This window comes from Carlito syrichta, unplaced genomic scaffold (genome assembly GCF_000164805.1).
Source record: "Carlito syrichta isolate Samal-C Ts95f unplaced genomic scaffold, Tarsius_syrichta-2.0.1 Scaffold312159, whole genome shotgun sequence".
NCBI lineage: Eukaryota > Metazoa > Chordata > Mammalia > Primates > Tarsiidae > Carlito > Carlito syrichta.
In genome coordinates this window covers 412,375-424,231 of record NW_007256255.1, presented here as the reverse complement: position 1 = coordinate 424,231, position 11,857 = coordinate 412,375, and the positions used below count along the sequence as shown (strand labels likewise).

Sequence of the window (11,857 nt, the reverse complement as noted above, 5' to 3'; positions counted from 1 at the left end):
TTTTTTTTTTTTTTTTTTTTTTTTTTTTTTTTTGGGGGGGGGGGGTTGGGGGTCTCATTCTGTTCCCCAGGTTGGATGCAATGGCATGATCATGGCTCACTGCAGCCTCGACTTCCTGGCCTCAGGCAATCCTCCCACCTCAGTCTCCTGAGTAGCTGGAATGACAGGCGCACACGCCACCAAGCCCAGCTAATTTTTTAATTTTTTGTAGAGACGAGCCCTTGCTGTGTTGCTGAGGCTGGTCTCGAACTCCTGAGCGCAAGCAATCCTCCTGCCTCGGACTCCCCAAGTGCTGGACTTACAGGCGTGAGCTACCATGCCTCGCTGCTTTCCCATCCCGTGCCTGGGGCAGACATAAATAACTAATCATGGTACTCCTCCATAGGCCTGGGAGGGGTCTTACTGGCTAACCCTGCAGCACTTTCACCTCCTGCTTCTCCCTAATGGTTTGGACTTTGTGAAGAACAAAATACACATGTCACTAGACGGATACCCTTGCTCTCTTAGCCTGTTGAAATGAAAAAACGCTAAAAGGAGAGGCCTACAAGATGGCAGCGTAAAAATAATGAGAAGGAAGCCGGGCACCGTGGCTCATGCCTATAATCACAGTACTTTGGGAGGTGGAGGTGAGAGGATTGCTGAGCCTAAGGGTTCGGGACCAGTCTGGGTAACTTGGTGAGACCTTGTCTCTACAATAAATCAAAAAAATTAGCAAGGCGTGATGGCGTGTCTGTCGCTCCAGCTACTTGGGAAGCTGAGGCCAGGGAGATCACCTGAGCCCAGCAGGTCGAGGCTGTGGTGGCCATGAGCATGCCACGGCACTCCAGCCTGGGCGACAGTGAGACTCAAAAATAGGAAGGAGAAAGAGAAGGAGAAGTAGAAGAAGAAGGAAAGAAAGCAAACCAAATAGAATGTGTGATTTAGTGCGTCCCAAAAACTCTCCCAGGCTGAGTTACTCTGTGTGTAGGTAGCTGTGTCATATAAAGATACATCTAGCCTGGGCAGCATAGCGAGACCTCATCTCTACAAAAAAATTAAAAATTAACCGGACGTGGTGGTGTGTGCCTGTAATCTTTGCTACTTAGGAGGCTGAGGCAGAAGAATCACCTGAGCCCAGGAGGTCAAGGCTGCAGTAAGCCGTGATTGTGCCACTGCATTCCAGTCTGGGCAATAGAGTAAAACCCCTGGATACACACACACACACACACACACACACACACACACACACACACACACACACACACACACACACACACACACACATCTTCCCTTCAGAAAAAGTATATCTGGACGTCGTTACTAGCAGAGTTAATTTACTAACTGCCAGTAGAAGCCTCTAAAGCTTTGAGGTTCTAAGTCAAGAGGAAAACTACACATTTTAGAAAGTTGCCTGAATGGATAATACAAGCAAAGTGGAGATGCAGCATCTTTTAAAATGAGAAAGACCAGTCACAGTAGCTCACACCTGTAATCCCAGCACTTTGGGAGGCTGAGGCAGGAGGACTGCTTGAGCCCAGGAGTTTGAGACCAGCGTGGGCAGCATAGTGAGACCTCGTCTTTACCAAAAAAAAAAATTAAAAAATTAGCCAGGCATAGTGGTGCAGCCCTGTAGTCCCAGCTACTCAGGAGGCTGAGGTAGAAGGATAGCCTGAGCCCAGGAGGTCAAGGTTGTGGTGTGTCATGACTGTGCCATGCACTCCAGCCTGGGCAATAGAAACCCTGACTCAAACAAACAAACAAAAAAAGGAAGTGTTTCTGCTTGGGTGTATTATAGTCAAACCTTAGAGTTCACTTACTGGAGGAATAACTTTGGTAGGCGCAGTCCGCAGTCAGCCCAGTGGCACTTACTGCTTTTAACGTCACTGTGTAATCGACGCCACACGTGATGCATCCCAGGAGGCAGTGACTTTGACGAGTGTGACACTTAGACTGTCCAGTGTGTGACTCCAGAACTGTCACATAGGTTTGGGCCGCTGTCCCAACGGTCCAACTCACGTTGACTACTGACTGGGTTATTTGAGTTACTGTCAGTCCGGTTGGGCAGCACGGCACTTCAACAGGAGAGAAGAATAAGAATTGGTTGTTTATTTCCATTGAAGATTATTTGTGACAAATTAGCAAAAGTGGTATTTTGCCTGTCTTGTACTCTATGGCCTCCCTTTCTCAAACTTTCCACGGTTAATCAAGAATTTCCAGCCGGGCTCGGTGGCTCAGCCTGTAATCCCGCACTTTGGGAGGCTGAGGTGAGTGGATTGCCTGAGCCTGCGGGTTCGAGACCCGCCTGGGCAACTTGGTGAGCCCCCATCTCTACAATAAATCAAAAAATTAGCCGGGTGTGGTAGCGTGTGCCTGTAATTCCAGCTACTTGGAAGGGTGAGGCGGAAGGATCACCAGAGCCCAGCAGGTCGAGGCTGCGGTGGCTGGGAGCGGCCACTGCACTCCAGTCTGGGCGACAGAGTGAGACTCCAACTCAAAAAAAAAAAAAAAAAAAAAAAGAATTTCCTTCTAGCCGGGGCACGGTGGTGCATGCCTGTCATCCCAGCACTTTGGGAGGCGGAAATAAGAGGACTGCCTGAGCCCAGGGGTTCGAGACCAGCCTGGGCAACTTGGCGAGACCTCGTCTCTACAATAAATCAAAAAATTTGCTGGGCATGGTGGCGCGTGCCTGTAGTTCCAGCTACTTGGAAGGCTGAATCGGAAGAATTGCCTGAGTCCAGCAGGTACAGGCAGCAATGGCCGTGAGAGTGTAACTACACTCTAGCTTGGTTAACAGAGGGAGACTCTGACTCAAAAAAAAATGTCCTTCTGTTCCTCCCCTCTTTCACATCACATAACATCAGCTGTATACTTGAGTTCTTTTCCCAGGAAGGCACTCGAACTTACTGGCTGTTGGTATGTGAGGTCCCCCTATTTGTTTCCAGAATAAGAAAGAAACCCTTTCTTGTCCCCCAACTTGAACAATTCCAAGCACAAATTTCAAAGCAATGGCTGCTTTCACCCAATAGAACACTTCACAGCATTTGCAACTGTGGGCTTCGCGGTTCTCAAGTATTTCATAGTACATCATTGATATAAAAGCTTGACTTTGGCCGGGCACAATGGCTCACACCTATAATCCCAGCACTTTAGAGGGTAAGACAGAAGGACTGCTTGAGGTCAAGAGTTTGAGACCAGCCTGAGCAACATAGTGAGACCTCATTTCTACTAACAATTTAAAAATTAGCCAGGTGTGCTGGCACACGCCTGTAGTCCCAGCTACTCAGGAGGCTGAGGTGAAAGGAATGCCTGAGTCCAACAGGTCAAAGCTGTAGTGAGCCATGATGATGCCACTGCATTCCAGCCTGGGCAACAGAGTGAGACCCCCCGCAACTCAAAAAATAATAATAATTAAATTTGAATTAAAAAAATAAAAGCTTGCTTTCTTAGCCACCTAAGATACCACAACCATCTCAATTTTTCAGGGACCTTTTATACAGGATATAAAATACCTAGAATCTTGGTGTGTATGGTTGTCTCTCTTCTGCTGCTTTTTTTCCCTAGGAGTTTCAATATTTATAATCCAAAGTGCTCTCTCTCCTTATACCGGGGGTGCCAATGAAATGCATACACATTAAGAGATGTTATCTGTGTATTACTTTTTAAGGTTGAATTGGATGACAACAGCAACGCGTAGTAGGATGTTCATTCAAAAGATAGCGTTAATCAAATGAATGCCAGTGTCACCATGTGACAGACAGAACAGTTCAAGAAAATGGTGGAAGCGCAGTTGTTGTTTGAAGAGCGCAAGACCATTTTGAAGTGGTATTTGAAATTCGAGAATGTTGTGGAAGTCCCATGACCATGGAGGCATGAGTATGCACAGAACCGCCAACACGCCTCGCAACTGCACAAATGCGTGATGAGCATGAGACACGTGGAGCTGTGTGTGATGTGCACAAGGGAAGGCCCGGGAGGACTTGCACAGCAATAAGTCCTGCAGTCATTCCCCGAAATCAGAAGTGTCTGGACATAGCCGGGCGTGGTGGCTCACACCTGTCATCCCGGCACTTTGGGAGGAGGAGGCGAGAGGACTGCCTAAGCTCAGGGATTCAAGACCAGCCTGAGCAACTTGGCAAGAACTCGTCTCTACGATACATAAAAAATTAGCCAGATGTGGTGACTCGCACCTGTGGTTCCAGTTACTTGGAAGTCTGAGGCAGAAGAATACACTGAGCTCAGCAGGTCGAGGCTGTGGTGGCCGTGAGCGTGCCACTGCACTGCAGTCTGGGTGACAGAGTGAGACTCCAACTCAAAAAAAAAATCAAAAAACAAGTGTGATGGTCACCACTTCGAGCACCTCTTGTACTTGCAGAAGTCAAATGTGACTTGTATTCAACTTTTGTTACTGGCATATATTGAGTAGTACCATTTGAATACAGTTTTTTCCTTTCTTAAAATCTGTACAGTTCAGGAAGGGGTAGGGATGGGGAGGGAAAAAATGTGTATAAATTTTTTGGCACTCTCTGTATACAAGAGAAAATAATGTCCCAAAGCTTGAAGCAATTTGCTACATTTTATTCACACACAAGACCCAGTGCCATGAAGCAGTACCAGTTTTCTTTTCTTTCTTTCTTTCTTTTTTTTTTTTGAGTCAGAGTCTCCCTCTGTCACCCAGGCTGGAGTCCAGTGGCACATTCATGGCCACGCAGCCTTGACTTGCTGGGTTCAGACAATCCTTCTACCTCAGCATCTCACTATATTGCCTAGGCTGGTCTCAAACTCCTGGGCTCAAGCAATCCTCCCACCCCAGCCTCCCAAAGTGCTGGGATAACAGGCATGAGCCACTGCACCTGGTGCAGTACTAGTTTTCTTTACGGAGACTTGCCTAGCAGTGGGCTCTGTGCTGCGAGCTTTGCCACATTTCTTTCTTTTTTTTTTATTATTAGAAAATATCGTTTATTTAAAAGTAAATTGGAGAGAGAGAGAAGATTCACCTCCCCAAGGTGGTGGAGGGGGCCAAAGCCAGGAAGCATAGTGACAGCCATAGCTCAAAGAGCACATGGCCACGCCAGAGTCTAGCAAGGCAATGTGAATGGCAGCTCGTGGTTAAGTCCGTTTAGTCATTCCCTTTGATGGGGGAAGGTCATTAAGGTGATTGGGTGGTGGTCTGCTTACATAATCACGAAGGGGCCAGTAAGCACTGATACTGATGTCAGGTGATAGACAACAGGCTTTGCCATATTTCTTAGCCTCACACTGTGAGGCCATCACCTCCCATTTACTGACCAGGAAACTGAAACTAGGAAAGCATTTTTTCTTTTGTTTAGAGAAAGATTTGAAAGGGCTGAGCCAAAGATATAAATAATAACCCAGCTTATTTTGTCAATTGTTTGCTAGCTGTTTTGCTAGACTATATCCTGGGGGAATATAAATTCAAATTTTTTTTTTTTTTTGAGTTGGAGTCTCACTCTGTCACCCAGATGAGTGCAGTGGCTGCTCCCGGCCACCGCAGCCTTGACCTGCTGGGCTCCAGCGATCCTTCCGCCTCAACCTTCCAAGTAGCTGAAACTACAGGCGCGCGCTACCACGCCCGGCTCATTTTTTATTTATTGTGGAGATGAGGTCTCGCCAAGTTGCCCAGGTGGGTCTCGAACCCGCGGGCTCAGGCAATCCACTCACCTCAGCCTCCCAAAGGCGCGGGATTACAGGCTGAGTCATTGAGCCCGGCTTATAAATTCAAAATTAAATGTTGATGGCATCAGTGTATTCCTCCTTCAATGGAAAAATACACTAGAGTCTTTTTGATAATATTTTTGCAAAGCCTGTAAAATATGGAAAGTTTTACTTTCTAAGATGGGGGTTCTCTGAAAAGGTCTCTGAGTTGAATACATGTCCATCACACAGAGGGTAGATTCAATAAGAAAGTCATGTCTGAAAACAATTAGAAAGAACCCGAATTGTTCCGAATACATCTTTGATATAATCAAAATATAATTTTATTTCAATGTACATCATTGAGATAAAAGCTTGATTGTGACCAGCTGCAGTGGTTCACGCCTATAATCCCAGCACTTTGGGAGGCCAAGTTGGGAGGCTCTGAAGTCGGCATTCAGGCTGGTGGTCAGCACCTACCAGTTTCCAGGGCCATACTGTAGCTGGGCAGGCTCCGTCCTGCTTCAGTTTCGGCAATGGCCGTGACAGAGAACATGGACCCGCAGGGTAAGGCCCCCAGGGAGCAGGACTCTCCTGTGCTGCTGCACCGATACAGCCCTTTGTCCCCCTGGGCAGTCGCTGTGTAAGTGGCATCGTTGTTCGTGGGTCGCCAGTGCACAAGAATCATGGCGGAAGCATCCTTTGAAACATTTTTTATTTCAGGGCTGCAGGGAGCTAAGAAATTGTAGATTAGTCATTGAAACAGCGTGAGTCAAAAATATCACATGTATCATTTGGTCTCAAATGGATTATCCCAAGCCGGGCTCGGTGGCTCAGCCTGTAATCCCGTGCCGTGGGAGGCTGAGGTGAATGGATTGCCTGAGCCCGCGGGTTCAAGACCTGCCTGGGCAACTTGGTGAGACCTCATCTCTACAATAAATCAAAAAATTAGCTGGGTGTGGTAGCGCGCGCCTGTAGTTCCAGCTACTTGGAAGGCTGAGGCGGAAGGATCACCGGAGCCCAGCGGGTCGAGGCTGCGGTGGCCGGGAGCAGCCACTGCACTCCAGTCTGGGCGACAGAGTGAGACTCCGACTCAAACAAATAAAATAAAATAAAATGGATTATCCTCCCACTTCCCCAAACTAGATGATCAAGCATGTAAGTCAAATTCATAGTGCCTGTGTGTGGCAAACGGTTGACACTGACACGAGGTACTGGATTCCTATAATATTAGATGAGCTGGAAAATGTTTAAGAGCATTTTGAACTTCAAAAGCAAATAAGACAAACACTTGTACACCTTCATGGTGTGAGTACAGGTCCCTTGAAGGTAGGAGGAACCGGGCCAGACACAGTGACTCATGCCTGTCATCCAAGCACTTTGGGAGGCTGAGGCAGGAGGATTGCCTAAACCCAGGAGGTCGAGGCTGCGGTGACCTGTGATTCTGCTACTATACTCCACCCTGGGTGACAGTGAGACCTGACTCAAAAAAAAAGGAAAAGTGGGAGAAACTGAGACTGCCACTGACAAAGCTCCATGCTCTCTCTTACCCTTCTCCTCTCTCCTCTGCCTCTCCTTGATACAACAGAGGCCCTGTGGGTCCCCTCGAAGAGCCATCAGTGGGCTCTAACCTTTCCCGAGGTCTCACGGATGCCCATCCCAAGGCACCAGGGGCCGGAATCACAACGGGCTGTACCTGTGGTCACGAGTTGGGAGGCGCATGACGTATTGCCACCCCGGACTTCGCTGAATGAATACACCGTGATGTTGTACTTGGTGTCGCACTCTAGAGCCGAAAGGGTGCAGGCGGGAGCTGTGTCGTTGCACTCAACCACGCTGCGGCCATCCACAGCCTTGGTTTCATAGAGTTCAGCACCACGGACGGGAGACCAGACGATCTCCACTCTGTCACTGGACACTAACACGGGGTTGATGTCTCCAGGACAACAAGGAGCTGAAAGCAGGTGCAGAGAGAATAGAGGTGAGAACAGGAACTACCCCAACAGAGAGGATCACCGAGTCCTGCCTCCCCATATCCAGAGCCTATAATCCCCTCCACTACTCGGTGGCCTCCTGCATTGCTGTACAGGTCCAAGCATGGCCTCACTGCCACTGCAGAGAGGATTCGTCCTCAGCATGACATTCAAGGTCATTACAAGCTATGAGGAGAGACTCCAAAAAAGCAGAATCATCTTTTGGAGGACAGACCTCTAGTAGAACAGGCTCCCCCCGCCCCCGCAGGTAAGTGTCCGAGGAACCCATCGGCATCAGTGGACCAGTTAGTGTCGTGGTAAGAGGCTGTGTGACAGAAGAAACATCCAGAGTTGTGGCAAAGAGGTGACTGGTCCTTCCACCATGACAACGCACCTGCCCACACTGCGCTGAGTGTCCAGCAGTTGTTTTTTTTTTTTTTTGAGTTGGAGTCTCACTCTGTCACCCAGGCTGGAGGGCACTGGCACGCTCTTGGCCACCACAGCCTTGACCTGCTGGGCTCTGGCAATCCTTCAGCCTCAGCCTTCCAAGTAACTGGAACTACAGGCACACACCACCATGCCCGGCTAATTTCTTGATTTACTGTAGAGATGAGGTCTTGCCAAGTTGCCCAGGTGGGTCTCGAACCCGAGGGCTCAAGCAATCCTCTCACCTCGGCCTCCAAAAGTGCTGAGATTATAGGCGTGAGCCACTGCGCCCGGCCCTGCATCCAGCAGTTTTTTTAACCAAAAAATCGCATAACCCCCATGCCCCAGCCTCCCTAGTCACCTGATCTCACCCCATGTGACCTTTTTGGATGAAAAAAGTCCTCAAAGGGAAACGTTTTGCCCATGTGGAAGAGGTGAAACCAAAAATGGCAAAAGCACTAAAAGAAATCAAAATGGACGAGTTCAAAAACTGCTTTGAGCAGTGGAGAAAGCATCTTGATTGGATGTATTGCATCAAACGAAGAGCACTTAGACGATGATTGAAGTTTAAACATGTAGAAGTAAAGACACATTTTTAATAAATAAATTCTGACTTTTGGAGGATCCCCCTCGTTAAGCTCAGCCATGCCTTCTCCCAACCGCTACCCCACCAATCTCCTCAATCCCCGTATCCACATGGGCTCTCCTTTTCTATGCCTTGAAGACTGTGGACCCCCCGTACAAGAAAGCCCTCTCTGCCTGACAAAACCATATGCGTAGTCTAAACTCTCAGGTCATGTTCGTCTCTCCAGACACAAAACCGGAAAAGCTGGGAAAAAGCATAATTATGTGAGAAGATCTTTAAAAAGACCCTCGTGGTAGCTCACGTCTATAATCCCAGCACTTTGGGAGGCCAAGATGAAAGAACTGCCTAAGCTCAGGGGTTCGAGACCAGCCTGGGCAATGTGGTGAGACCTCATCTCTTCAATAAATAAGTATATAAATAATTAGCCCGGCGTGGTAGTACATGCCTGTAGTTCCAGCTACTTGTAAGGCTGAGGCAGAAGGATTGCCTGAGCCCAGCAGGTCGAGGCTGCGGTGGCTGTGAACATGCCATCGCACTCCAGCCTAGGCAACAGAGTGAGGCTCCAACCCCCTCTCAAAAAAAAGGACCCCACTGACAAATATCTACCTCAGCTTGGAGCTTTCCTGGGACTTTTTTTTTTGAGTTGGAGTCTCACTCTGTCGCCCAGACTGGAGTGCAGTGGCCACTCCCGGCCACCACAGCCTCGACCTGCTGGGCTCCGGTAATCCTTCCACCTCAGCCTTCCAAGTAGCTGGAATTACAGGTGCGCGCTACCACACCCGGCTAATTTTTTTGATTTATTGTAGAGACGAGGTCTCACCAAGTTGCACAGGCGGGTCTCGAACCCGCGGGCTCAGGCAATCCATTCACCTCAGCCTCGCAAAGCGCGGGATTACAGGCTGAGCCACCGAGTCTGGCTTCCTGGGATGTTTTTGCCTTGCCTACATTCCATTTGCCCTTTAAGATCAAGTTCAAGGTTATATGGAAGGTCAATTTTTAGATCTTTTAGGAATTGCCACATTGTTTTCCACAGACGTTGTACTAGTTTACACTCCCACCACCAGTGTAGAAGTGTTCTAAAAATCAACCTTCCATATGACCCCGCAATCCCCCTGATGGGAATATACCTGGAGAAATTCAAATCGCTCTATTAAAAAGATACCTGCACACACATGTTTATTGCAGCATTATTCACAATAGCAAAAATATGGAACCAACCGTGCTGCCCATCAAAAGAGGACTGGATTTTAAAAATGTGGTACAGGCCGGGCTCAGTGGCTCAGCCTCTAATCCCGCTCTTTGGGAGGACGAGGTGAGTGGATTGCCTGAGCCTGCGGGTTCAAGACCCGCCTGGGCAACTTGGCGAGACCTCATCTCTACAGAAATCAAAAAATCAGCTGGGCATGGTAGCGTGCGCCTGTAATTCCAGCTACTCGGAAGGCTGAGGCGGAAGGATCGCCAGAGCCCAGCAAGTCGAGGCTGCGGTGGCCGGGAGCAGCCACTGCACTCCGGTCTGGGCAACAGAATGAGACCACAACTCAAACAAAACAAAACAAACAAACAAAAAAATGTGGTACATATACATGATGGAATATTACACAGCTATAAAAAAGGACAAAATTATGAACTTTGCAGCAACTTGGATGAACTTGGAGTCTATAATACTGAGTGATCTATCACAGAAACAAAGAACTGAGTACCACATGTTCTTACTCATAAGCGGACCTTGAATAATTATCATAATAGTATAAGAAAGGCATTGGCAGTGGTGGGAAACTGCCAGGGGAGCTGAGGGGTGGGAATGACAGTAGTGGGAAACTGCCAAGGATGGTGGGGGGCACACCTCAACAACAAGGGTACCTGTATAATGAGCATTTGTATGCCTAACGCTGAACTGTACCCCACAGCTTTAAAATAAAAAAATGTTTAAAAATAAAAATTAAAAAATAATTATATTATCACATTACAAAAAAAAAAAGATCAGGCCAGGCTCAGTGGCTCAGCCTGTAATCCCAGCCCTTGGGAGGCTGAGGTGAGTGGATTGCCTGAGCCCATGGGTTTGGGTTCGAAACCTGCCTGGGCAACTTGGTGAGACCTCATCTCTACAATAAATCAAAAAAATAGCCGGGTGTGGTAGTGCACGCCTGTAGTTCCAGCTACTTGGAAGGCTGAGGCGGAAGGATTGCTGGAGCCCAGCAGGTTGAGGCTGCGGTGGCCGGGAGCAGCCACTGCACTCCAGTAGGGGTGACAGAGTGAGACTCCAACTCAAAAAAAAAAAAGAAAGATCAAGTTCAAGGCCATTCCCTCTGGAAGTCCCACCTATGTTCTCAGGACCTTATTGATAACCTCTTACTCCAAATACCAAAGGTACCAATTTCTCAGATTCTTCATCCTGGAAATTTTTCACTATAATTCAGCTATTCCTTTCTTTTTGAGTTGGGATCTTATTCTATCACCCAGGTTGGAGTACAGTGGCATGTATGATCACACCTCACCACAGCCTCGACTTCCTAGGCTCAGGCGATCCTTCCACCTCAGCCTCCCAAGTAGCTGGGTCTATAGGTGCAAGTCACCACACCCAGTTCATATTTTTGTAGAGATGAGGTCTCGCCATGTTGCCCAGGCTGGTCTAGAACACCTGGGTTCAAGTGATCCTCCCGCCTCAACTTCCCAAAGTACTAGGATTACAGGCGTGAGTCACTATGCCCAGCCCTGCTAACACTTTTATATAATTATGTTACTCTTATTTTTAATGTGGTTCCTTAATTTCAAACTACTCCATTCGTTGTTCAAAATTTGAGCATCTCCCATAGGTTCCCATGGGCTATATTATAAACACTGAGGATGGAGAGAGAATAGAACACAGATAGAATCTGCCCTGTACAAGATTCAAGTCTAGTGTAGGAGAATAATAGTAACAGTAACAGTGATACTACTAAAAATATTTGGCCAGGCGTGGTGGCTCAAGCCTGTGATCCCAGCACTTTGAAAGGCTGAGGTGGGTTCATTGCCCTGCTAGACTCTGGCCTGGCCATGTGCTCTTTGAGCTATGGCTGTCACCACGCTTCCTGGCTTTGGCCCTCTCCCCCACCTTGGGGAGGTGAATCTTCTCTTTCTCTCTAATTTACTTTTAATTATTTTTTTTTTTTTGAGTTGGAGTCTCACTCTGTCACCCAGACTGGAGTGCAGTGGCTGCTCCCAGCCACCGCAGCCTCGACCTGCTGGGCTCTGGCGATCTGCT

General features: G+C 48.0%; 1 protein-coding gene across 1 annotated transcript in view; it reads right to left on the bottom strand.

The window, feature by feature from the left end:
- Positions 1-11,857, bottom strand: part of FNDC7 (fibronectin type III domain containing 7) — a 35,024-nt gene that overhangs the window by 8,891 nt on the left and 14,276 nt on the right. The window contains exons 7-9 of the mRNA XM_008069657.1: positions 7,328-7,585; positions 6,112-6,366; positions 1,797-2,051 (exon numbers count right to left, since the gene is read on the bottom strand). Of these exons, the coding sequence (XP_008067848.1) occupies positions 1,797-2,051; positions 6,112-6,366; positions 7,328-7,585 (768 nt within the window). The remainder of the gene's footprint in view (positions 1-1,796; positions 2,052-6,111; positions 6,367-7,327; positions 7,586-11,857) is intronic.